Here is a 27,761-nt window from a genome sequence, read left to right as displayed (position 1 = left end):
ATGGTTGGAGGGTTTTTCAGAATTTCTTATGATCTTGTAAAGTACAGAAAATGATTAATGGGAATGTCCATGTGCAAGAAAGGAGAAGTGACTTTTTTTTTTCCTCAAACGTATAGCAGCTCTGTTTTAGGTCACTTGTCAGGCCTGCCTCTATTGATGTTGCTTGAACCCTGTGATCATGGTCATGTTTCGGTTCATTTCAGCACTGAGTGCCACACTGGCCTGTGATTTACAAATATTGTGCTCAATCTTTAGGCTTAACCTCATTTCCTCCAGCCTTCTTTAATGCCGTCTCTGGAGTTGGTCATGTGATTGTGTCTAGCAGTGTCCACCATTACCCCTGTGCCATTTTGAGCATTTAATGGACCCGTGTGTAGTAGAGTTCAGCTATCAATAGGACAGCTGCAGTGGACTTTTGGGCAGCAGGTGATCTGGTCACATGTTCTCTGTGTATGTGCATACATGAGTGTGCTGTGTGTATGTGCATGTGTTTGCTGTATTTAGCTTATCCTGATGAGGCCCACTACCGCCCCGGGGGGGATGTTCTTGATCCAATAGCTAGTTACAGTGTTAGGTATTTTTAGTCAGATAGAAATTGGATAGATACTTTATGTATTAGAAATGTTTAGTGGAGATAGGATGTCTAGTTAGACTGTTAAATGCTGAGTCATGCTTATGAGTTTCTACAGGGTACATCTGGTCAAGGATACTAGAGAGAAGAGTTGATGACTGTCAGCAGACAGGGTGTTTAATATTATTATTACGACGTGTATAACTGTAGCCTTAGCCATAATATGTTCTTATGTTTAAGTCACGACATGTACTAGATTTAGCTACACACCACTTAATCAACAGACACACACACATTGATTTACTTCATGTTTTGAATACTGCTATGGCCAGCTGCAAAGCTGGCACCAGAGACGTCTCGGTTGACGTTTCTGTGTAGTATGGGGCTAGCCCAACCGAAGAGATATAATGTATAGGCCTGGTGGGTTAGGGGTTTTTCATCTTCCAGCTGCCTGCGAGCAGTTTGGAGGTACAAGATGCCTGAGTGTGTAATGTTAATTTTTACCTGTGTTCATGGAATAAATCAGCAGTTTTGTAGTTACTTGGACTGCCTTGTCTCTCAGAGTCAGTATGGTAAAAAGTACTGGGTACAACAACAGATATAGACATGGACCCAGTCACTGCACTCACTTTTCTTCTTGCTGTTTAGAGTTGATCCTGTAGAGTTATCTCCCCATGTGCTAACCAAAGTGCTCAGCATTGTCATATTTCATTGTCTAATATTAACACAGTTTTAATGGGTTATCCCATAACTGCATTCAATGGCACGTCAGGAAATCACAGAGCAGAAGAACAGAGAGGAGAATGCCTTGTGGGGCTTGTTAAGTGGAAATTAATGGTGCCATTTGTACACATGAAATGTTTTGCTTTCATAATCTCCATAATTCATTTATTTGATAAGGGCTTTTCATTCTAAGTGCTGTTGCAAAAGTGTTCTTGTGACTCTCACATCAAGGGTTCCAGAGATTTTGGAAATCATCGAAGGTTTAATGCTGCTAGGATACGAATAAACAAATCTTGTCATCTACCAAAAAAATGCTGCTTCTGACTTGCCCTCATGCGGTGGCAACAAGTTAAAACTCGCTGTGAAATTAAATGTTTTTTAGTCTGTGTTTTCTCTGTGTGTGTGTGTGTGCGTGTGTGTCATCAGGAGCATTCCTCACATTCCACCTGTTTGTATCGTAGCTACACAACTGCTAATTAAATTTCCTGCCACAAACAGCAGACAAGGCAGTGACATTTGCATTACAATGACTGACCCCCTCCCTCTCTCTTTTAGGCAGGGATCGTGGCAGCCCCCATCCTCTCTTCTGTTTTTCTTTCTTGTATAGAGTTTTAGTCTGGTTTATTAAAGAGATGTTTATTTGTCTTAAAAGAAGAACCTCTGTCAGTGTAAACCTGCTACAAGGTAATTAATTACCAGAACCAAGACTAGGCTTTTAGTGGAGTGAGATTTGGTCAGATTTGCAAAAGATTAGACATTTTTAGATTGTTTAAAGTTAAAAATGTATTTTTGTGTGTATGTCCAGCATTGCTTTTCAGAAGCTCTTTAATGAGGCATGTTGGTGTGGAGCAATGGCAGATGTCATTTTTACAGGTGGAAACAGCTTTGTTTATGCTACATAGTGGATGTCTTTAAACATTCTGAAGTAAACTAGCACTGCATGCTAATCACTTTCATTTAAGAATTAACAGCCTTTGTATTGCTGGACTGTTCAGTGTTGTAAATTGTAGACAGGGTAGTAGATCTGACAGCAAATTGTTGCCATTGATAAAACATCCATGCCTCAAACCAATTTCATTTCCAACCCTGTAAAAGTTAGAATTTGGATCACAAAAGTTTCAGTCTTATAGGCTTTTAGTAGAATGCAAGGCAAAACTTCAACAAGGTTTAAAAAAAAAAGGCACCTCTATGTAGACCTGTAGAGTATGTTAGCTTTATCCTATGGTGATTTGCTGTATTTGTATATGTTATAGGATTGTCATCTTGACTGAAATCACCATGCAGGAGCATTAGTTAAATCCTTAAGTCATGGTTCAGATTTAGAAATGAGAGTGAATATTATTTTCTAAATTAGCATGACTACTGCTGAAATTGTGTAAGTAATCATTTATGAACAACATATCACTGTGGGCTGGAAAAGATATAAAATCCAGATAATCTCTGTAATATCTTTTACAGGAATCACTTGTTCGGAATCAATATGTGGAGTCCACTCCTGTCAGGCTGCTAAGATGGTTGGTGCGTAGCTGCCACCTGGATCTGATGTATGAAAAACAGCAGATTTAGGTTGCATGCTGGTTTGACTCAAATTATGCCAAGTTTGAGCTTTGACTGTAGGTGTATTGTTCTTCTGCCATGTTAAATCCCCGGTGTTAAAACAACAAGGTGCATTAAATGCATTTAATGACATTGATATGCATCAACTAGTCAGCAGTATCATTGACCAAGAAAATGCACTTGTATGCTTGACATTTGGGTGAATGGCAGCAACTCTGTATCTGTGACTGGTATTTGAGCATTATGACCTGTCAAATGCAGAGTGAACCTATGTTTAATAGTTTTTGTGTCTCACTGTGCGCACGTGCGTGTGAGAAAGAAGCAAGTACTGAAATCTGAGTCTGATGGCAAGTATTCAGTGTGGCCCAGTATTCACTACATGAACAACAGACGCTTGGATCAGTCTCAGATTTAAAGCATTAACCGGTGACTCACTGTTTGTGTCAAGTAGAGCCTGAGTAAACATACTATACATACAGTAAGATGATTCTCAGGGTCATATCTGCGTGGAGTGAACACTTGCCAAGTAGGCAGACTCCTCCAAGGCAAATTGATGCTTTTCTCAGGTTCATCAGTTATGATCAAGGCAGCACACTGCCAGCTTCTCATGGCATCTCTCATGCCATCTTTGCAGGATGTGGCTTCCTTGGAAATAAAACAACCATGTCAACAGGAGAGAAACTCGCCTGTCAAAGAGAGCAAATGAGTGTGCACTTAATTGATGTTAGCGTGAGTGTTTTGAGTTTGTATAGTTATAGAATGCAAGTCTGGGCTAGGCTGTGAAGCACTTGGGGTAGTGTAGTACACCATTCCAGGTTGTCAGTCCTGGTGATTGGTTTTGATTTAATGCACTCATGTTTGTAAGGCTTTTCAAAGAGATAGTAGCATTATTTCTGGCTGGGAAGCTATGCAGTCATCTTCTTTTTGTCTGATAGTTAACTTGTTAATATATTCTTTAAATTGCTTGGAATGGTAGAGTGTGCCCAAGGAACAAGGGATTAGTTTTTCTTGGAGAATGCTGTAAACATCACAAGTGCATTTTCAAATACATTTTTAGTTTAGTGACTACTCCCTACCTCCATCCCCCTCTCTCAGTGGTTTTCTAGTTTAACTTCTTAAATTGTGCAGTTTCTAATCCTCATCCTTTATCTGGAGATGTTAAATGTTGAGGATGAGGGATTGGAGTGGGTGGAGGTGGGCTGCAGTGGAAATCTGGAAAGGGTTAGACGAGGTAGGGCGCTGGGGGAGGAAGGTGCTAGTGTAGATCATGGGCAAACACGCAATCTCCATGGCAACGGTATGATCTTTCTCTCTGTGGCTGTCAGGCCTGCAGCGCACATGGTGACGGAGTGGACAGGTTGTGCTGATGACCAGAGGTGGGGAGGTGAACTGGGTAGGAGAGGGGGATGGTTGGATCAGAGACAGTGGTCGGTGCCTCCTATTTCTGCTCTCTCTCTCTCTCTCTCTCTCTCTCTCTCTCTCTCTCTCTCGCCCCCCCCCCCCCCACCCCCCCTCCGCCACCCAACAGGCCCCTTTCTGATCTGCAGACCTCAAGAGCTGCTTTGATTGGATTAGTCATGAATTAATGAGACAGGCTTGAAGAACAGCCTCTGTTGTGGAAATCTCTTATCATATCTTAATTCGCTCTTTGTAGGAGCACGTGTGCCTGTGTGATCTTATAGGTCCTTTTAATGAAATCAAAGAAAAGCAAGTCCAAATGTGGTTTTCAAACCCTCCAGTGACAAATGACACACTGTAAAGCCTCATCAGAGACCTGTTGCTTTTTCTTGGTAGGTGTATGAAACTTGCCAGAGAGAAATACTGCCTTTAAAATGAGTGTCTGCTTATTTTGTTTTGCCTTCCACTGAGTTAGAAAAAGTCTTGCTCTGTTTTAGCATTTACTATCTCCCCTGCTCAGAAAACTTTGGAAGGACTCAGTCTGCCTTTGGAAGTGGTGTTTTTGGGTGGCATGAGTGTAAAGCACCTTAAAGAATAGACTGTTTTCTCCATCGTGACTTTAAACATTCCTCCTTCTCTTGACCACCAAGTAATAAAAAACCCCGGCACTGTCTCCTGTCCTGTTCAGTAAAGTCATAACCAGTATGAACTATGTGCATTTTTCTGTAACTGCAACACAGACATAACTCTGCCTCCATGTCCCCAGTGTCTGAAATTAATAGCTTACATAGTATTTATTGTTGTAAGTTTCTACTTAGCATGAGATAGAGGGATCAGGTGGGGGGGATGGCATTGTTTGGTTTGGGAAGTATTCTGTTGGTTGCATAGCAACAGGCTCCTGGAAACGGGAGTGGACGGTGTTGCCACTAGCAACCGTTGTTGCTCTGCAAACAATGTGGGCCAGTGCAAACATGAGCCAAGACTGTGGGCTCCTGCTTTTAATTGAACATCTGTATGTGTTTTTCTGTCGTTGAGCCCCGTTTAAGTTGGATCTGTCAGCTACAGACGTTTGAATCTTGTCTGCATTGTTAACATTATAGACTATAGCATTAATGAGAGTTTATCAGGTTTTTTTTTTTTTTAAAGTATCTTTTCTTGTTTTTGTATAGCTTTCAAAACTCAGGTAACTATATAGGAGGAGCTGCTGTTGTAATGTGGTTAAGAGCTCATCTGGGATTTGCCTGAACAAAACCAGGCTTCAGACTGACATGAAAACAGACGTGTGTGTGTGTGTGTGTGTGTGTGTGTGTGTGTGTGTGTGTGTGTGTGTGCGTGCGCAGCAGTCCATCCAGAGGAGCAGTTTTGCAGCAGTGTGCTGTATCTCCTGCTGTTTTCTACCTTTGTACCTTTCAGAGCTGCTGGTGGGGAATTTGTGTGGCTTTTAACCTTCCCTGAACACCGAGCAGAAAGACTCCTCTTTGCCTGCACTCTCTCCCCCTCCAACGCAGTGATTTGGCACACTTCACCATACCTAATAAAGCCAGTGCTTTAATTAAGCTTTAATGGATGAAAACGTGCAGGTCAGTTCTCTATTGGTTCACCCCCCACCATCTTACCATGCCACCCACTCCTTTATGGCATGAAGAACCCCCCAGGGCTGCTTCTTCCCTCTCTAAATAACAGGATCCTTACAAGTGTATTTATAACTAAACTGTCACTCCAGATGGATGAGCATTGTAATGGCTTTAAAATGTTAAGTTCTTGTTAGCAACATTCTGTTAAGAGATGTTTGCTACTTGATGACATACAAGAACAAGGTGTGAAGAAAAATGGTTATGAAGTATGAAAGTCTTTACATGTACGTGCTAATAAACATTCAGAGGGCTGCTCACACTCTTTAGGACTGTGTGTGTTTGAAGATTGACACATATCAGGAATTTCAACACAGGCCTCCTCCACTCATTGTATTAGTCATTGTAGGCAGAGCTGTGTTTGCCGGTGGCAAAATCTCCACACATGGAAAATGTCAGTGGTGGCACACCCAAATCTGTTGTTTTTCTGTATTAAAGGTACACACTCTGGCTTTGTTATAGGCCCAGTTTTTGTCCCCAGACCTAAATTTCTCTCCAGATTACTGCTGTTGTGTGAAACTTAACAGAGTTCACAGTCAAGTTTCAAAACTGCTTTTGTGGCAAGCACACTTTGTGTGCTGTTGGACACAAAAAAAAAATCAACTACAAGTAGAACATCTTCAGCACGGTCTGTCTGTTAAAGGTCTAATCTCTTTGATTTCTTTAGTTCTTTCAGATTTCTTACAGATCAAGTGCAACAGTCTGTTCTTTTCACAGCCCGTTTATATTTGCTTGTGTTTTGATCACTTGGCTTAGAAAGCTGTGATTGAGAACTGATTCTATAATTAGAGTGAAAGCACCTTCTCAGGGTCAGCATGTTGTGTGTTGCAGCCTTGAACAAAATTCTGCTCAATTCTGGATAAAATGAGAGCCATTATACTTGTAGATTCAGAGGTGATATCATGATGTGTCAATCGTTAGGGGAACCATTTTTTAATAAGACATTTGCACTTGGAACTTTCTTTTGCCTGTGGGAACGTTTTGGTTGTGGGTGGTAGGAATTTTGTGGTAGTGTCTGTAAGTGCTTCATCATGTTGTATTATGTGTTTTAGGTGTGGTATAAATGACACTGTTATCCTTTATCATAGTCTAACTCTGAAAATCGTCTTCATAAGGAGATCAGAATAAGAGACTGTCATTGCAAGCTTAGCCAATAACACAATTAGGAGTGCTGCTCCAATCGGTGCATCACAATAATTAAATAAATACATTTAAAATGCATAAAAACACACGTCTCTGTAGCTCTGTAATAAAAATGAGTTGCATATGGTAATAAATACTGTCATTTTATTGCGCTTAGTATTTGAATGTCTTTGAACAGTAACAGAAGTCCCTTCAGTGCAGAGAAGATGTAACTCCTATTTCAGTCATCAACATTTTTGTTGGATCACTGATTTGGTTAAATATATTTCCTCTTTACTGCCAGCAGGGTTTCCTTAACTCTGACTCATTTTGTCCATGTTATTGTTTTTCCTCCAAAGAAATTTTCTTCTCTAGGCCACATGTTAGATTTGGTTTTGTTACTGCCCCATCTGAATTCATTTTGTTACATGGTAAAAGGCAGTCTTCTCATTTGCTGATGAAATTTAGAGACCCATGCATGCTAATGCATGACAAAATCATTCTGTAAGAATCAGTTTACAGTATCCCAAGTTTAAGATCTTTAATCATTCAATCACCTGTTGCTTGTATCTGAAAGTTCAGCCTGCAGATTAGCGCAGCCTAAGTGGTGTTCATCAGGTCTATTCCAGTAAATTAAAATAACAGTGTAGTGCATGTTGTGTGTTATGACTAATCACAGCATGTATACTGGAACAGGTTGTGTCTTGCATCCTCTGGTGTACAGAGCTTTCCTGTCTTACCTACTGACGTTTCCTGCTGCTCTTGGATTTCTGCCTTAAACCAAAGACTGCTCATCAATTCAACCCGCCCCCCAACTGTGCTGTACCTCCCTCTCCCTTATTCCAGTCCTCCTCCCCCTCTTCCTTTTGCGCTCACACTCAAAAGTTCATGCGCAAGAGCTTTTTTAAAGGGGGGGTGTAGTAAAGGATTGAACAGGCTTGGAGGAGGGGGTTGAGTAAGGGGTGGTTGTCATGGATTCCTCACCATAGCAACTGACAAACGTTTACAAAGCATTGAGGTATTTCCTCATATCAGCTGGATTATTGGAGCCCTCAGAGAACGGGTCTCGTTAGAAACAAACGATATCATCAGGACCCCGGCAGGGCCTGGAGCCCCGCTGCCATTTTCATCTTTTCCCCTTCAGTTTTTTTTTTTCCAGAGAGAGAGGGCACTATTTTTTTTTTATCTGCTTACCCTTACAGTTCTTCTCTTCTCTTGTGTCTCTGCCTTACCCCCCCCCCCCTTTTTTTTAAGAGAGAGCCTTTGTGCCACTCCATTTTTAGCTCCCCTTTACTATGCTGTGCACATTGTCACGCAGTCGAAAGGCGAGTGGCAGCAGTAGGTTTGGTCCTCACTAAGAAGTTTAAGCCTGTCACTAACTTGTACTCTAACTTTTCCACCTGGGTTTGATCCGTCAGCAGGACTCAGAGCATCTGTGTAAGACTGTTGGGCTGCTTATTTTACTTATTGATTAAGGCCAAAGGTGGGCAGCCTCTGGGGCTCTGAGAGCTGCAGTGACTCAGCTTGACTTGGCAAAGCTAGAAACCCCCTTGGGGCACAGTGAATGCTCTGATGGCTCCAAGACAGAAGGGGTAGGGTGAACGGGCATTTATTTAACTCTCCATGTGTATACACTTGAAATACGCTTCTTTTATTTAAGTAGTCATTGTTATCTGCATTTCTTTAGTCTGGTATGCAGTTCCCACATGCTTATGTCTTTTCTTCGTTCTCTCTCCCCACAACCCAGCATGCAGAGCTCCGAGGGAGGGTCAGAAACCACGACCAACGTGGCAGCGCTGCGGACGTCATCATCAGCCCAGGCCCCTGTGGTACAGCCTGTCCCAGCCTCCCAGCAGGTAGGCTGCTACCTCTACCATGCTACTGCTGTAATGACAGGACAAATAGGGAATGTCTGTAATGACTTCACTGTTCCACCGCGTTGCTTTCCACATGCTAAGTATGAAAGAGTGCTTTTAGAAATCAGACCAGTTCTGTTTGCTGTCTTTGGGAATTTGTGCTTGCACATCATGTCTGAAAAGAAAACGATACAATATTTTAACAGAATCTCACTTCTTATGAAGAAAAGTGCCACTTTATTAGAGAAGTGCATCCATTTTTTGAGACTGTCCAACTATTTGAGGCTATAAAAACTACAGCAGTGTTAACAGACCCTGTAGAACACAGAATTTCTGTTGTTCATTGCTTGTAGGTCTGAGCAGGTCTGGCTTTAGGTATGGGAAAATACTTGCAGCAACATGTGAGATTTCATTTATTTTTAATGTCATTAACATAGGTTTCTCTGCATTTGCTTCACTAAATTGCAATGGGAGTTATTTGTTATGTTTACCTGTTGTGTGGACTGCCATATGTTTACAGTGATGTTGGTGATTGTAGGTACATACTGTATCTATGTAACTGAGTTATGTCTTGTATCTGCACAGAGGGTGCTGGTTCAATCCACAGGCTCAGCTCAGAAGGGAGGACAAGTACAGCAGCTTTCAGTACCCAGGGTTCAACAGGTCCCGCAGCAGGTACACAGTACTGTGTATACATTTACAGTGCTGTGAAAATAGCTGTATTCCACTTCATTTTTTTTTTTAACATTTTCTAATTTAATTATTGAGACTTATTGCAAAAGAAATCACAATAAGATGCAGTACAAGAAGATCTCAGAATTTATTTCTGTTAATTCAAATAAAACAGAATCCAGAGTTGACAAACTTATTTATGTAGGGCTTATTTGTGTAACTTGCAAATATTTGATGAGCTCTTCAAGTCTCACTGGGGTCAGAGTTTACATTCAGGTTAGATAAGTCATAAGGGGCATTGCTGGTTTGGCTTTTGACTTACAGATAGTAAACAAGATGAACTCTAACCAAACTATGTTTGCATTAAACACTGGATGAAAATCCTAAACATGGCACCAAATAGTACTCATCACCCTTAATTCCTGTGCCTCTCATGGCTGTCTTTCTCTGGCTGAGCCTGGCCCACTGCCTGCATACATGAATAACATGAAAATGGTATCTGTTCTAATGATGTCTGTGGCATAAAGTCTTCTCTGAATCCCAGAGTATAATGTGAGCTTGCTGCAAAGCACAATGATTTTCCTGGGTGCTTGAACCAGGTCCCAATGCAAAATCTGTGTGATGTCTAGTGTAATGGTGAAAGCCAGGAAGTGACCTGACTCTCTGCAGCTAGCTGGTCTTCAGTGCCACTCTTTTAGTTTCACATGCCACAAGGCCAGCTAGTAGCAGATGGACAGTTAATGACCTGCTTTTTAGCATTTCTAGCCCTCAGTTCGTCATTCATTACCAGTTGTGATGTTTGTCAAATCAAGCTTGTTTTTGTTAAATCCACATATATGTCCAAGTTCATATCAGTTCAGTTAAACCATTTTTTTTAATTACAGGGAAAATGTACATTTTAATCAGTGTATTTCTCCATTCAGCGTGTTCAAAATCACTGTTACTCCCGATCCCTTCTTAATACAAGATACTTATTTTCCTAATAAAATATTATAGGAATACTACACCAAAAGCCAAGGTAGGTCTTAAAGGCAGTAGTTAATGGTTTAAAATTTTAAATGATAGTATTGAGGCTACTGTTATGGACACATTGTAAATAAACCAGGGTGTGGACAGATGTTTTTTTTTTCCACCGCACTGTATGTAAACACATAGATGTTTAATTAACATTAATTAACTAAGTAAGCAAATATTGTTAAAGTCTTATTGGCCTTTGTTTTAATTTTTGCTAAAACAGCATAATCAAAGTTGTTTTCCTTACAGACCTTAATGCTCAATTCCAATCTCTTGTCTGATTCTGTGTTTTTTTTGTGTTGCTGGTTCACATTCATGTTTTTAAGTGACGTGTATCCTGCTTGTTTTAAACGCCACTGATGTCCTTACCTGTACAACAATGTCATTTGTGCAGTGGTCAAATTACAGGGTTTCCTCAAAAACTGCTCAGTTACAATATGTTCGATCAGATGTTTCTCCATAAATGTTCAACAAAAATGAAATGTCGCTGTCGTTGCTCTCTTCTGTGTTTATTTTAACTGGTCTGAGAGCAGCCACCACGAAATGATAACGACAGACAATTTGTGCATGTGCGGAGGAGTGAGATGTAAAAAGAAAAACCCAATGAAATCTGATGTGATCATTCTGACAGATGTTGAGAGATTGTATATGAATCGGGTCTAGGATCACATATGGAAGCGGACAACATCTGATCTGAAAAAATCCAATTTGGTTGGGTCTGAGTCACTTCAGCTGGTAAATGTGAACCTTTTCTTTACTTGCAGGTTTGTTATCTGTAAGATACACTTTAATTCTTCTTTCTGTAGGTGCAGCAGGTGCAACAGGTCTACCCATCCCAGGTCCAATATGTAGGAGAAAGCGGCGAGACTGTTTATACCAATGGAACTATGTAAGCAATGTTTCATAACTTCAAAAATACAGCAAAAGAATATGATGCATGAAATAAAGTGTAATCTAATCCCTTAAATATTTTTGCAGTAAATTTTAGTAATGAAGTTTAAACAAACTTTGTTTTGACATTTATATGATTTTGTATACATATGATAACCTTAATATTTCCTTAATTTGAGAGTGAAGCATGTTTTTGTTCAGAAGGTTGAAGTTATCTGGCTCCATTCCAAATGCAGTCTTTCTGACCTCTATATGAATGCCCTGTTGTATAAACACATGATGATAAATTAAACCTTCCAGATGACTGTTCTCATCATTTAACCGTCACTGGCTCTAATCACAACTTTGAAAGCTAACTGAAGCCACAGTGATTTTCTTCCCACGGTGATATGACTCCAGCATAACCAAATATTTGATATATCTGTTATGTTGCTGTATGTGTGAACCAGATTAACTAACAGAATTATTGTGCTCTTGCACAAAGAAGTGAAAACCCTAAGACACTGCTGCTGTGGTAATGAAATGTACTTTGTTTAGGATCATCACTTACTGATCTCACTACATGTTAAGTACAATAATCTTTTCCCCAGCCGAGCGGCCTACTCCTACAACCCAGAGGCTCAGTTGTATGGGCAGAGCAGTGGGGGAACATACTTTGACTCGCAGGCCAGTGGGGCTCATGTCACCACAGTGGTCTCCTCTGCCAGTGGTGGGGTGCCCCCTCATGGCATGGTGGGCATTGCCATGGACGTGGGCAGCAGCCACATCATCTCCAGCGGCAGCACCTACCTGATCCATGGAGGAAGCATGGAGGGAAGCCGCAACCACATATCACACTCATCACGCTCCTCCTCGGCTATGGTGAGGAACACACATGCTGATGTAGTTGTTGTGCTCTGAAGCTTTTTTTCTACTAGAACTGGATTAATGAGCTACCAGGTCCCTAAAAAAATCTAACTTTAAACACAAGCCAAAGATTGAATGACTAACCATTTATACAGCACTTATTGTCCAAATTATAGTTTTTATTATCTAAAGTACATAGTTTATTGCTACTAACTCTTAATACAGCAAGGCTTACTGAAACATTACCATTATGGTGTTCTTATCACTGCTACTGCTAGCTTGTGTCCAGATTAGCCATGCTCCTAGGACAAGCCTGAGAGACGTGCAGGGTTTACAGTAGTCTGAGCCTTGGCCTCCTGGCTCCGCGGTAACACACAGAGAGCAGTACAGGGCAGAGAGCCTGTAGAACTGGGACACTGGCTTAAATAATTAAGCACTGCCTTGTTTCAGAGGTTTTCACAGGCACTTGAGCGACCTGCGAAACAAAGCAACCCCTGGGGCTCATTACCATTTGGCCAAGAGCCCTCGGAGCCTTCTTCATGCTTGGAACGCTGCCATTTCTTTTTCCTTTTCTTATACATGTCTAGTTTGGCTGCATTACCAGTATTTTTTCTTTTTTGAGTTGATTTTCTTCTACAGCTCAATGGAATGTCCCTGGTTTTGTCATTAACCTTGTCAGTTGGACTCCTTTATTTATTTATTTATTTTTTGTTGTTGTCCAAAGACAGAATAATATATCAGTGTATTTTATACCATGACACTGTTGCAGTTGTAGTTACAACTTACTCTGACTTTAAAGCCCCTTTTTCATCACTGGTACCGGCTCAACTCAGCTCGACTCTACTTGCTTTTGGTACCAGTTGCTATGTTTCCCACTGCAGATAGTTCTCACAGCGATGTTGCATTACACTGCCATGACATCATCAACAACCAACACAGTAACAATAAAGAACATCGAAGGTATGCTGTTCTTGATTCTTGTGGCTGTTTGTCACAGCAAGGAGATTTTGTATTAGAAGCAAGACAAAAGACTGCTCAAACAGGAGAGTTTGGAAAATAGTACTTTGGGGTTCAGATGACAAGACGACTCTGGTCACTCAGCTGCAAAGAAAGAGGGTAAGTTACACGATTTCTCTGACCAATCACTAGCCTGCAGTGTTTACATGTCACCGTTTGGTGTCGCTTCAGCTGATTGGAACCTCGACTGAGGTGATACCAAAAATAGCACAGGTACTATCCCCAACATTTGACTGACATTTGACTGGTACCAGGTGGTGGAAAAGGAGCTTCAGTTTTTCATATATTACTTTTAAGTTCCACTGTTCGATAAACTGTGGGGAGGTCAGACTTTGCTGACCTATTGTCTCTAAGCTTGATGTGACCTGTACCCCTGTTTGTGGTTCCTATTTGCATACATTAGCGAGTCTGACTACAAGCCTTTACTGAGCAGCTTAACCGTATGAGTCCCATGATTTGCATGCTTTTGTCAGCCAGTAATGGATTCAGCTGGAACACTGACCAATTTTAATGGAAATTAAACCAAGACCTGACTGCTCACTAACAGTCTTATTTCCTTTATCTGTATTTATGTGTTTTTTTTCCATATACCACTGCTTATTTCTGTCCCCTTTTCTTTCTCTGTCTCTCACTTCTTTGCCTCTCCCCCTTCTGTGCCCACTTTTATTTTTATTTGTTTATGCATGCTTCTTCTTTCTTTAGCTTGAAATGGCGATTGAAAACCTCCAAAAGTCTGAAGGAATTGCAAGTCACAAAAGCAGCCTGCTCAACAGCCATGTAAGTCAACCAGGGACTTTCTTTGAAAAGAAATTAGTGGCTGAACCTGTAGGCAGTGTGTTCTTCTTCTGCTCTGCTCAGTTGAACACACAACCTACTGCTAGCTTCACTTAACTCTGCACTGTCCCACTGATGCTCATCATCATCTCCGGTAGTTTCCATCCTTGAACTGCTCTTGCATTTTCTGTCACTTTTTCCTTTGAATGGCACTTAACACTCTGCATGTATTTAAGCTGATTGATTTTTCATGATTACTGTTATTTTCACACTTAAATGCACCGAGGCATGCGCACATAGACTTCTGCAGTTTAATATTATCATCTTTTTTGGGAGACTATTATTCATTTATAATGGGGTTCATGTAGTTTTTAGGTCCTGACTTATGCTCACATAGAGATCTTTGTGGTTTAGAGGCTTTCCCTGCCTTCTGGCGCTTATCCCCAGCTGTCTTATCATAGGCTCTACATCATTTCTATGAATATTGTTTGAAGTATTTGTTTAAAATCTGATTTGCAAATTTATAATGTAAATTGTTTGATTGTATAGTCACAATGTGTGTCCTCTTCAATGTTGTGTGTGGTATGTGCTCTCTGTCTTTTGATGTGATAATAAGATGCATTGCTTCTCTCCTTGATGGCCAGGTGACTGTCACAGAGTTTGTCTGTTGGGGCTCACTGATTATTTGACTATGTTGTCTTCTGTGTATTTATAGCTGCAGTGGCTGCTGGACAACTACGAGACAGCCGAGGGGGTGAGCCTGCCCCGGTGTTCTCTGTATAACCATTACTTGCGGCACTGTCAGGAGCAGAAACTGGATCCGGTCAACGCAGCCTCCTTTGGCAAACTCATCCGATCAGTCTTCATGGGCCTAAGGACCCGTCGCCTTGGCACCAGGTACAAACAGGAAGAGGCCGTTGCCAATGCGGAAGATGCTGATAACAGTAATCGTGTTACTGTTATGATGATGCTTATGGGCACTGGAGACTTGGTGATGGAAGAGGATAATGATAGTGATTGCAGTGATGGCAAGTCTCCTCCTCCTTACTGTCTTCTGGCTTTTCTCTCACTGAATCTACCAGAGGCAACTCTAAGTATCATTACTATGGCATCCGTGTGAAGCCAGACTCACCGCTTAACCGCCTGCAGGAGGACACCCAGTACATGGCCATGAGGCAGCAGCCTGTCCACCAGAAACAGAGGTCAGCACACTTGACTGGCCAGTTTTACACATTTGTCACAGCTTTTCAGAGGTTCGTGTGTAAATCACATTTTACTGTTGGTGACATTTACCCTGTCACAGCTGCTTTACTTTCATCTCCAATCCTTTGCTTGTTGTTTTTTTTCTTGTCCTTTTCCTTACTAAGCTTTTCACTCTTTTCCATGCCCTTTTCATTTTTTTCATATTTACTTATGTTTGTATATCTCCTAACAAGACATTTAACTAAAATGTAGTCATGAGCTTTTTTTTATAATAACAGTTTATTCAGTGAATGTTGCAGCTATTTTGGGAAATATGTGCATTTCTGTTAGGGATGCAACGATGCAACTTTTTTCAGCCTCAGTACAAGTATGAGTATTTACATATGAGTACTTGCTGTTACAGAATAGAGATTGGATACAAATACTTGATGATAATGCAGTGTTTCTACTATAAAAATTCAAATTATCATGAAAGTGCAATGACTTTAGAGCGCATGATATCACAGTGGGTCATTTAAATATTTAATTTTAAGTGTGTCGATGCATACTATTAGACAACTTCTGCAGGTACGAGTACAAGTACTAGAGGGTGGTATTGGACCTGGTACCCAATACTGGTGTTGTATCAGTGCATCCCTAATTTCTGTATGCCCTCTGAGTAATTCTGAACATTGATCACAGAGGTTTAAATGTATATTTAATGAGTAACTTAACACCCCTGAAAATCTGCTGTGGACCTCCGATGGTTTATGTTCTTACCTTACTGCAGTGATGTACTCCACAGTTTGCCAGCACACTGTAATATCACTGTTGGTTGTGGCTGTAGGTACAACAAAAAACACTTCTGACCACACCTTGTTAGTGGTGAAACAGATTTTGATACTGTCAACCTGAGAGGGTGGTGAAACACTGCCTTTCAGCCTGGTTTTAAGTTACTCTTCAGTGGTGATCACTGCTCCATTAGGCTTTCACAGTATATGTGCTGGTTTTCGCCCTAAACACAGCCACTAAACTAAAGCACACACACATTATCTTAAAGGAAAAACGTTTGGCCAGTAAACCAGAAAAATATTATAAAACAAAGGTTCTCTCTCCTTTGAAACCCACTAGTGAATCCTGTCTTATTAGAAGGTGTGCTTACCTGTGAGTTAGTGGTGTTTTATTTGGAAATAAAACCTGAGCATTCCCAGCATTCAGTGGCAGATTATTTCTTATTCTTGCTTTTCCAGTCCTTCAAGACTCAGCTAAAATTTGTACATGTCCTCGCTGTATAGGTTTAAACCTCTCCAGAAGGTACATGGGATGTCTGACAGCCTGTGTGGTAGCTCTCAGCACTGTAACAGCACTCCAGAACAGTCGGTGGCGGCTCAGAGCCAACACCACCAGCTGTACATAGGTAAGGGCAGGAGCCGGTTGGCTTCCACCACAACTGCGTGTCCACGATTGTTTAACAAATTTTAAGATTTATCACATATTGTACATGTTTTACTTCAGGTTTTCATATTGTTGTAGTAGGTTAATTGTGTTTTTCCACCATGGGAACTTATTGAGCTGTAACCTGGAGCTTTCTGTATCTGCATAAGGTTGGCTGATACGGTCCTTTCTGCTTTGCTTTTCCACTGTGTTTTTCTCCATGTTGGTCACTGTTAATATGAGGATGGGGCTGCACTCTGCACACAGAGGGCCCAATGGTCCTTAATCACGAGTGCAACACAGTCTGCATGATTTAGTGCTGCCTCCTGAGGGGTGCCGAAACTTAGCTCCAGGAACTGGCCTCCGAAACAGGTGGAGGGCAGTGGAAACAAAAGTAGAATTCTTGAAATGGGATATTAGTTCCATTATGGGTCAGTAGAGTCCTACAGTAGAAAAGGTCTTTTAGATGTCAGTAGAAGAATATTTTGCACAGCAATGATAAGATGTGTGTTTCTGTGTTGGTATACAGCAGATTATCATCCTGCTATACAGAAAGGTTCCATTGTCTAAGTGTTGTATGCATCAGTGACACCCGTCTACATTTTTGCAGATACAGCCCATACGTTGCCTCCATTTCCCTCTCCTGATTTGGGCACTCAGCCTCTGCCTGAGCGCATCAACATGAATGACATCAAGAAGCTGCAGACACTGTATAGAGACCATTGCGAGGTAGGTCACATCAGAACTCCTTTTGATTATGCATTTCACTATCTTCACGTTTAAACTGAGCATGTTCACACTTGGCCTTTAACATCTGGCCTCATAGAGGAGCGTGTTTGTTCACCAAACCTTTTTGCCACTCTAAAGGTTGACAGACAGAGGGATGACTTTGGAGGGATCCTAAACATATATCAGCCATGTTTTCATTAGGGAAATGCATTTTGACAGAAAACCTTCATGAATAGTTGTTCTTTCATTACATTCACCCTGTGTCACTGTGTGAATGTTAACTGGAACAGCTGTGAAGTGTTCATTTGTTCAAACTGATCAAAAGTTAAAAACACTCAATTTGTAGATGTTGGCTTTAATAATTTATCTTTTTCATAAAAATCACTTGTGTAAGTGGCATGTGAGCTTGTTATTCAGGGAAAACTATAATTACTGCCTGTCACAGTAAAGTATGCTACAATATGTAAACAGGGTGGAAATAAGGACACTGACATTGATCAATACTATTTATACCACAAATTAAATTATAATGGAACTGACATGTATGCTGCTTTTCGAGATGCAAGTAATTCTCTCATATTGAAAAGGAGTATGGGGAGTTATACGCTTACATGGTTCTATACGCATTTATCTTTCAACCTTAATATTTTATCTTATTTACAAGTGTCATTTCAATATACAGTCATCATACAAGTGCCCACACACCAGCAACACAACAACATCCTCTCTACACATAATCATAACCATCCTACATTAAGTCATCAGCCATGAGCGTCACAGTCCTGAGTGAAACCGTGCCACTTCCTCAACCTTATCACCATTTATTTATCCATCTGTTTAAAGTGATTTGTATTTTTGCTTTGCTCGATTGCTTCATCAAAGCCATTCCACTATCCTTTGCACATTATCTGAGTAGGCATGAATATTATCACCAAATCCCATGAAAAGAACAAGCCAACAATGTATTGATCCTACTAACAAGTATTGTCTGTATATACAAAGCCTGATATATATAGTTGCTTTCATCAATGAAAATTATGACTAAATATCGTCGCCAACGAACGTTTATCGCGTGACGAAAACGAGACGACATGCAACGAAAATGCTGGTCGTGTGACGATGACTATAATTAAATATATAATGCAATATTGTTGATGAAAAAAACGAGACTAATTGTGGTTCACAAAATAAAAACTGCCAAAATGTCTCTTCATTTTCGTTGACTAAAACGAAATGAAATGTTATGTTATTTTGTCTCGTTCAGTCGCGTTATTATTATTATTTTGCAGTATTTCTGTTTCCTGTGTCTTGCTTCAGGGGCTGCATCAGGTTGCACTGCGCAGACGCAGGCAATGCCACTTCCTTAAGCCCCACTTGCGACATTATTTAGAAGACGACAACAAACAAAGTTAAGTCTGTCTGACACAGACAGAGAAAGGGGCTGATGGCCGGCCAGCCAGGGTCTGTTGGGAGAAAAAGGAGAAACGACATTTGGAAAAACTTTAATTACATAGAAGTGGAAAAGAAAACGGAATTTGTTGTGGAAAAAGATGGGGAGAAATGTGGCCACAAAATCACACAAAATGTGTATTGGATGTATTCTTGAGTCTATAAGTTAACAATAATATAATAAGATAACCTTGTTTGAAATGGGTTTGACTAAAAGAAACGTTTGGTTTCATCTATACTACTAGGTACTTATACTATATTGACTGGGTTAAATAGAATTGCATTACTAAAAAGAGACTAAAATACAATTTTCACTGACTAAAGCTAGACTAAATGTCATCAGTTTTCGTCGACTAAAACTAGACTAGACTAAAAAGAGTATAAATGTGACTAAAACTAATAAAAACTAAAATGACAGCTTCACACAAAGACTAGACTAAAACTAAAATGAAAACAGGCCGCCAAAAACAACTCTACTGATATACTGCAGTTGTTTTAGAAAAGCATGGAGTCCTTTGAAGGTCAAACCACATATTTGAGGCACATTTTTATAGATTTATTTTGAATAGACACAAATGGGCTACGGACAGGTAAAAAATAAAGCCAAGCGGACACTGTACAAACTTTATTAATCATATTCCATGTCTTATCTCGCACTGTACATTTAAATCAGCCCAACCACATGGATAGAATCCACGACTTTACTGCTTGCACTGTACGTTCACTCAGTCTGGCTTGATGTGGATGCTCACACTGGATGTTTAAACAGAACCCTGGAGCAGATATTTTCATTGACAACACCAATAAAGTTTAGGTCAACCAAAGGAAAACCCGTGTCACCTTTAGCCATTTTACTTTGTACAGCTAATGAATAGCTATAATCTGCTGTCAGTATTTCTTCTGTTGCTGCAGATCACAATGTTTTGATGACACATTGCACAGTGTGGTGCTGCCAAAGCTCGATTAGCCTCATTCATATATAGTTTATAAATATCTTATATCCAGTCCCTGGCCTCGTTTCAGTTGATTCTGTCTGCAAAATATGATATCTTGTCTATGCCATGTTGTGCACTGAACTAGCTTTGGACTGTGGCCCTATAACACAGCCAACCAGATTTCCGACATGCCAGAACTCCATCTAAGCATTTGGGAGACAGATCATTGGTCGTTTGGGTCATAAAACTGGAGCTGGAACCCTGCAAAACTTTGGCACGTAGAACTCTTTCAGGAGACTGTCAGAAGAAAGACCTATGGAGATACAGTGTAATGACATTTTATTGGTTTCAAAGTCGTTTTTTTCCCCCAGAGATGAAGCACATTGGCCATGAGAAGAGTAGAAATTATCCTGAACGCTAAAATTTGGGGGTTTTGCAGGCAGGAGAGGCTGTGATTAAAGCAGTGAAGCTCTGGCTTTATCATATTATCCCTGCCCTCCCCTTGTCCAGCATCACCACACTGTCTTTGTTCCAGCTGTCTTTTCATCTCTGTGTAGCTTTCAAGACATGCCAATTAACCTTTCAGCATGCTGGGTGGACATCTTGGTGTCTTTGTGGTGGCCTCCCCTTGGGCCTTTGTGTTGCATTGTCTGTGGACTGGCACATGGGCTCCCACCTTTGTCTGGCAGCGCATTTCTGTCACTCTTCTAGCTTTCATTGCCTCTGTGTGTTTAATGGTAATGCATTTCACTACCACCCCCCCCCCACACACACACACACACACACACACACACTCTTTTTTGAGCCTCTTTTGTAGTCATCCTTTTGAAAGCCAATTGACACACAAACAACCACCAACACGTACACACACATACACACCAGTCCCCCCCCCCCCCCCCCCCCCCCCAACACACACACACACACACACACACACACTTTTTTGTGAGCCTTTGACCTTTAAATACATTACCCGTACTTTTGTTGACAGCATTTAAAGTTACAGCACAAATAAAGAGAATAAGTTGGCCTAATCAAAAAATATTTAGTTTCTTATTTAGTTTTTTAAGCAGGGTTGTAAACATATTTGTTCACTGCTTGGGTTTATTAATGTCATGGTAACATCAGCTGTGCCATTTAATGTTTTTGTGCAAATAAATAGGGATTTAATAAAACACAGAGGGTAGTAAATCACACTGTAAACCACAGTATTTGTGTGTGCGTGTGCATAGAAGTGAGGGGTTAAGATTTTGGAATTGCTGCTGCAGGCCTCTCGTCTGTCTGTGACCCTGTGTGTGAGCACGTGCTAGTTCTCCTCCACACTTTGTATTTTGAAGGCATTCTGTTTTTCCTGTGTGCTGGAAAAACTGTGGAGGCAAAACACTCTTGTTTAGAGGGGATGGGGAATTCTCCTTTTTGTTTTGGAGTTCTGTGTTTGACCAGTTGCTGGGGGCAACCATAAACAAGGTTGCCATGGTGATGGCTAGAGAGGAAGCAAAAACATATCATGTGATTGAAGCATACACTGCAGTGTAACAAGATCCAGCAGCAAGTGCGTGTCTTTCTGGGCATTGTGTGAATCACACTTATACCCAGTATACATATGCTCAATGTACAACCAGTGCAGAGAGACATTGGACTATCTGAGACCAAAAACAGATTTTGACCTCTGGTTCACCTTGAGTTGGGCTTACCGTTTCTCTGGGTGATTAATGGTCAATTGACAACTTCTGCAGGGCTAGTTTTTGTTTTTCTTTAATATGTGTGTGACTTTGGAACCAGGCTACAGCATTTGCTCTCACCATAAAGCCGTCCAACTGTAGCTTATCATATTTGATTATTAGCTTGCCCCCGCTTCCTCTGCCTTCTTGCAGTGTTCCCTTTTGTGCAGCGCACTCGGCTTTCAAAGAGCCTCATACATATGAACAGGAAAGAGGAAGCCGCACAGTTAGTTTAGGTCAGTGCCTCGTCACTAAAAAGAGGCAATGCATGTATAAATCTACGAGACTAATCTGTTTCATAAAGGATGGCCAGGATTTAAAAGTTAAATCAATTTTTTAAAACTCCATATGAAGCCTAACCCTGGCCTTTCAGACCTTCATGTTGATTAATGTGCAGGGGGCTGTTTTTTAACTGTCTCACTGTCTAAGTAGGAGGACCCAGAGTGAGAGAGAGAGGCTGCCTGCCTGTAGAAACTTTGTTGTGTGTCTGGTTGCCATGGTTCAGCTGTGTGTTTTCTCCCCCCCGTCCTCCCTGTCTTTTCCCTCCTCTCTCCCTCGCTGCTGTCCTGCAGGCTACTTTGGATGTAGTGATGAACCTCCAGTTTCACTATATTGAGAAACTCTGGCAGACCTTTTGGTATTCAGCACCGCCATCTAGTGACGGAAGCACAGCCATCCCCAACAGGTCAGATCATGCATCCAGGAAGAGCCAGTGTTCAGAAGTTACTCTTTAGAATTAAATTTCCCTCCAGTCTTTGCTGAATAAAGTTTTGAATTTCTAATGGTGTGTCAAGTCAGAAATGTTTTTAGCTGACTTTTTTTTTAATGCATGTTGTCAGCATTTACAGTTTAGCTGTATGTTTTGTGTTTGCAGTGATGATGACCTGGAAGGTGTGATCCCCAGAGAGAAGCTGCTGGCTCTGTGTAAATATGAACCCGTGAGACTGTGGATGAGGAGCTGTGATCACATCCTCTACCAGGCACTGGTTGAGATCCTCATCCCAGATGTCCTGCGTCCTGTACCCAGTCAGTACAACAGTTTTTATTTTCATGATTTTTTTATGAGGTAGAGAAAACATTGGACAGCAGCTGTTATTTTATTATTTCCTGCATCACTCATTTATTTTTAATTGTTCAGTCTATAAAATATCAGAAAATGGTGAAACAAGTTAATCTATTAAAATGAGTTTAAATTAGTAAATGATTTTTCTCTGATCCAAAATTTTCTGGTTTACAGTCACAGAAGATGAAAGAAATTCTAAAATATTTTATAAAAAATTTGAAAAAGCCATAACCAGTGGGTTTTTTGTGCCATTTTTGCTTAAAAATGATGTAATTGTCTCAGCTCTATAGGACAAACTGTAAGATGAGATCAATTTCACAACCCTCGTCTTGGCTAAGTACACACTTATGTAGCAATACCATCTCAGGGAAATCAAATTGTCAGTGTCCACAATGTTGCGTTTTTGCACCCTCCACTGTATTAAACTGGTTCTGATTCCGCAACAGAAACATTTGAACCTTCTCAGCTGCACTTTGCTGCATTTACTCCTCCTTACTCACAGTAGGATGCTTCATGTGTAGTAGTGACGTAGAAAAGTCGTTTGTAATCAAGACTGTTTCTTCAGGCACTCTCACTCAGGCCATCCGTAACTTTGCCAAGAGTCTGGAGAGCTGGCTGACCAACGCTATGACCAGTTTTCCTCAAGAGATTGTCCGCACCAAGGTAACAAGAACAGCTCTGATCCCCTTTCCAGTGATGACATTTAAATATGTGCCTTATGTCCTTGAGGAAATATGTTCAGACTTTTAAATCACTTTCTCTGTAGCTTCAGAGTTTTATATTAACTTTTAAATGTGACTGCTGTACGAGCCAGAGTATTTCAACAGGCCTGGGTTTAATATTCTCATATAAAGTTGTTTTGGTGCACTTGATCTGATCTGTGCATCAAGTTAATTTGAATGTATGCAGGTGAAAGATAGGGAACTGAATAAATGCAGTGATTTTAAAATGTGTTAACAGGGCACATTTGTCTGAGGTGATTCAGTTCAGTTCTTCAGTGCATATAGAGGTTTTTGCTCTATCCAGAGTCATAGGATACAAAGTCGGTGCCAGATGTATACAGATCCATGGAGAGCTGACCAGGGGGCCTGACTCACTTTTAGTTGGGCTAGATCCCCATGGTAACTTACGCTGCAAGCTAACCTGCTCCGGAGCAGATCAAGTTCATAGGATCAGATCAGACTGAGTGTTCATTCTTAACAGGATCCTGGTATGGACAAAAGGGTTTAAAGTAATGTGATAAATAATAAAGAGAAATAGAAATGTTTATACAGTAATTTTTTATTTTTTTTGCTGTTTCAGGCTTTCATGGGTCACAACATGATGATCACCACTGTATTTTAAATGCACAGATTTTGATTCCTGATCAAATTTATGTGTTGATGCTTATAGAGGCTTACCTCACTGCCGCTCAGAAGAACACGAGGAGACTGACGATAATTGGTCTTTTATTAGAAAAATAATCCATACAATTGAATATTTCCCACAATTATAAATGAACATACCAGTGAGACTGACACCAGGTGTAACTCCCCACTGTCCTCTCCTGCTCTGCTGTTGGACAGTAGTAACTCTTTGCTAACACAGTAGTATCTTATTCATCAGACAAGAGCGAATACTCATTTAGGAACACCCTTATTTAGATATTGTGCTAATTTTTGGTATATTCTTAGCCTTTCTTTACTATTTGAAAGTTATTTCTAGTGTTTACAGCTTCTTATTCTTTTCTAGTTATGTAACCAACAGTTTACAACAGTTTACAGTCTGAGTTCAGTCAAATTTAATTAAAAAGTGAACACACCACTGTGTCTTCCTTGGTTCTGTGTGCTGTAGGTTGCAGTGGTCAGTGCATTTGCCCAGACTCTGAGACGTTACACCAGTCTGAACCACCTGGCCCAGGCAGCCCGTGCCGTCCTTCAAAACACCTCCCAGATCAACCAGATGCTCTCTGACCTTAACCGGGTGGACTTTGCTAACGTCCAGGTAAGCTTGTTGGTCAGCTTCCCAGTGCATCTAAAGTCCAAGCTTCATTTGCGTTTGTGTTCATGTTGCACAAGGCCACGTCTCTGTCCACGTTGCGTGTTCCATCTCTCACTGTGTTCTAGTTCTTGTTGAATGTGATGGTTGGGTGTGATTGTTGTGTCTAACAGGAGCAGGCATCATGGGTGTGTCAGTGTGACGAGAGTGTGGTTCAGCGTCTGGAGCAGGACTTTAAAGTCACCCTGCAACAGCAGAGCTCCCTGGACCAGTGGGCTACCTGGCTCGACAACGTGGTGTCTCAGGTGCTGAAACCCCACCAAGGCAGCCCGAGCTTCCCCAAAGCTGCACGCCAGTTCCTGCTCAAATGGTCTTTTTACAGGTAGTGGTGAAACACTTGAGACTATTAGTTGTTTTAAAATTGGTGTGTAAAGTTCAGTATGACGCAAGGTTTTTGTCTGTCGCTCTCTCTTCCTCTGCTTCCTGCAGCTCCATGGTGATCAGAGACCTGACTCTGCGCAGTGCGGCTAGCTTTGGCTCTTTCCACCTGATCCGTCTTCTTTATGATGAGTACATGTTTTACCTGGTAGAGCACCGTGTGGCTCAGGCCACAGGAGAAACTCCTATTGCTGTAATGGGAGAGGTAAGTAAGATATTTGAAACAGCTGCGATTGCTCGAAACACTGACTTGACAACAGTGAAGATGATAAATAGTTGTGTTGATGAATGCTCCATCTTCTCTTGCATTACAGTTCAGTGATCTGAGCTCTATGATGCCATCATTAATGGAAAAAGGTAAGTCTGTGATATTATAGTTCTAGTTCTGTTTATCTGGTTACATCCTAGCTGATTTTTCAAAAAGATATTAATTATAAATCTAAAGTACACAGTTATTCTCTCAGTGTAGATTCCAGTGATTTCACACAAAGCATGTTAACGGCAGTGCCACACCAAATGGAGAAAAGACAGACCCAAGGTCAAGGCAGGCGTTATTTTCTTCCATGAGACCAATATGTAACATCAGTGTGTTAGTCCATCTCTCAGTACTCGGACTTCCTCGGCTACAAGCCCACTAGTGCCTGCTGAATCTCTTGCTTGTGTATCCAAAGCCTAATCTATTTAATTCCCCTGTGCCTTAGAGCCGATTCTGTCCAAAACTACGAACACACATCACTGAGTTCCTTTATTACAGTGAACATGGGCACTGTAGTTTATCTTGTCTCAGTCCCACAAACACCATCCTGCTGCACTGAACACTCACCTAGAATAACAAATGGGTATTAATATGCTGCTAAAAATAGTCCTAGACATGCGCACCGTTTTCTGCCATTTCAGTAATGCTTATTGAAAACTACAGTGCCCAGCTAGTTTCAGAAACTACTGAAGATTTAAAAAAAAACAAAAAAAAACTGTATTTTTCAGACCCATTTTCAAAGATTTGTCTTCAGGAGCAGCCAGGAGGTTTTTAGCTGACAGTGACAGACAGGGAAGCCAAGGTGCACTGGGAGGTGGACTAACACATTGTAGGTTTGGGTCTGTGTTGAGAAGAAAACACCGTCTTGTTCCTAAAACCTGTTGTGTATGCTGCTGCTGTTAAAAGAAAAGCCCATCGACTTTTACATGTCAAAGTCTGGGTCTCGGGGAGTACTACGGCACATAGGAATAAAGTTGTTTAAAGTAGGGCCATAATGAATGATTATTTTCATTGTTGATTCATTTTTGCTTGAACAAATATAACTACAGTGATTATCAAAACAGTTGCCAGTTTTCTGTCAACTGACTAATCAATTAAACTGCCTCAAGTGATGTCACTTGAGGCAGTTTGTTGGTTGGGTCTGAAAATGACAGAAATTTGAGGGTGCGACATCGGAAACGAGTGACCTTAGTAAACCCGCATTCTGCTCCTCATCTGTGCTTGAGGCTACAGTAGCTGCTACCAGCATAACACACCTAGCAGAACCGGCAGTAGTAAAGTTGCATTGTGGGTAATCTATGTGCAAGGTTTTGACAAGGTTGAAGCATGCATGGAATACAGAAGAGATCTCTGGTTCTGCTGCACTGATTTTAAAGTGGGGATCTTTTTTTTTTTAAGATACTTTATGCTTATATAAATTGTTGTTTTGACCTCCGTTGTGGGGGAAACGGTTTACTGGAGCTTTAAACCAGCTGTAGCTCTGTCCTTGTCCTATATTTTCTGCATTTTGACTTGGGTTTTACTGTCACTAGTACAATCAAACCGAACTATTTCTAATTTAATAGTCCCTCTCTCCCTCCCTCGACTACTAGACACATCCTTTTCTGATGAGATGAGCGACCTGGGCAGCGATGCGGATGCATCCAGGGGCCCCACGGAGCCAGCTGTAAAGAGAGAGAGGATCGAAATGAGCCACCCTCTACAGGAGATATGAGTCCAGTCCAAACGCCATGAGGACCAGCATCACTCTCTATACAAGGTGACTCTAAAGTGGCTTTTGGAGCCTTTTGGGACACAGTGGCTTTCAGCTCAAGTGTTCTTCTGCAGTCAGTGTGTGCAATGTATATAGACGAGTAGCAATGTCAGTCCTCCCCACGCTAGCATTTGTAAAGACAGTGACCTTTGGCTTGGGCCGCTCACATCTTATTTTTTACTCATACGTCTGATATTTTTTCGATTTTTGTTGCAACTGTGAATACCTTTTGTGGATGTGCAACTTTGAGTGGTGGTGTGTGGTGATTGTGATTCTTTTTTTTCCAATTTAAACTAACTGTGCCATAGTGTCATTTGAGTGCCTTAGATTGCTAACTTTGGAACCACCACTACAGATGTCTATCTGTCCTCAGCTGTGCCTCTACTGCAGTATGAATGTATTGTCTCCAAACCTCAGACATTCAAAGCACCTTTAACATTGATTAGGTGTAGGTGTGTACTCCTTGTTGCCTCCGCTGCAGCTTGCAGCAAGCACGTGGGGGAAAAAAAACAAAAAAAACAATGAACATGCAACCTTGTTGACCCAAAGGACCTTTCCCTCAGTTGTTCCCACCAGCTCAGCCATACGTGGCTGTCAGGCCTCATAGTCTCATAGTAGTCAGGAATACAGGGAACAGTCTCTTACCCGTCTAACATGTTGGTGTGTTTACCTCAATAGATTTCTATGCTGTGCTCTGTTCACCTCAGATGACATGAGGCAAGTATTAAAAAAAAAAAATGTAGCCACTGTTGGAG

General features: G+C 41.0%; 1 protein-coding gene across 7 annotated transcripts in view; it reads left to right on the top strand.

The window, feature by feature from the left end:
* The window catches only part of rfx2 (regulatory factor X, 2 (influences HLA class II expression)), a 30,447-nt gene extending 2,704 nt beyond the window's left edge, over nt 1-27,743 (top strand). For 3 of the 7 annotated variants that reach the window (XM_020602774.1, XM_020602775.1, XM_020602776.1), the window contains exons 2-18: nt 8,750-8,858; nt 9,444-9,533; nt 11,351-11,433; nt 12,026-12,296; nt 14,001-14,075; nt 14,788-14,969; nt 15,155-15,325; nt 16,550-16,671; nt 17,299-17,417; nt 22,092-22,204; nt 22,394-22,545; nt 23,148-23,245; nt 24,416-24,565; nt 24,733-24,941; nt 25,049-25,202; nt 25,312-25,354; nt 26,846-27,743. In XM_020602774.1, coding sequence (XP_020458430.1) covers nt 8,751-8,858; nt 9,444-9,533; nt 11,351-11,433; nt 12,026-12,296; nt 14,001-14,075; nt 14,788-14,969; nt 15,155-15,325; nt 16,550-16,671; nt 17,299-17,417; nt 22,092-22,204; nt 22,394-22,545; nt 23,148-23,245; nt 24,416-24,565; nt 24,733-24,941; nt 25,049-25,202; nt 25,312-25,354; nt 26,846-26,967 — 2,262 coding nt within the window. In that variant the 5' untranslated portion in view covers nt 8,750 and the 3' untranslated portion in view covers nt 26,968-27,743. The remainder of the gene's footprint in view (nt 1-8,749; nt 8,859-9,443; nt 9,534-11,350; nt 11,434-12,025; nt 12,297-14,000; nt 14,076-14,787; nt 14,970-15,154; nt 15,326-16,549; nt 16,672-17,298; nt 17,418-22,091; nt 22,205-22,393; nt 22,546-23,147; nt 23,246-24,415; nt 24,566-24,732; nt 24,942-25,048; nt 25,203-25,311; nt 25,355-26,845) is intronic. The other 4 variants (XM_020602777.1, XM_020602779.1, XM_020602778.1 and 1 more) reach the window with 4 other exon arrangements.
* Nucleotides 27,744-27,761: the final 18 nt, after the last annotated feature.

Source organism: Monopterus albus, unplaced genomic scaffold (genome assembly GCF_001952655.1).
Source record: "Monopterus albus unplaced genomic scaffold, M_albus_1.0 scaffold58.1, whole genome shotgun sequence".
In the NCBI taxonomy this organism is placed as follows: domain Eukaryota; kingdom Metazoa; phylum Chordata; class Actinopteri; order Synbranchiformes; family Synbranchidae; genus Monopterus; species Monopterus albus.
The sequence above is the reverse complement of the archived record's forward strand: the minus strand, read 5'-3'. Positions and strand labels throughout refer to the sequence as shown.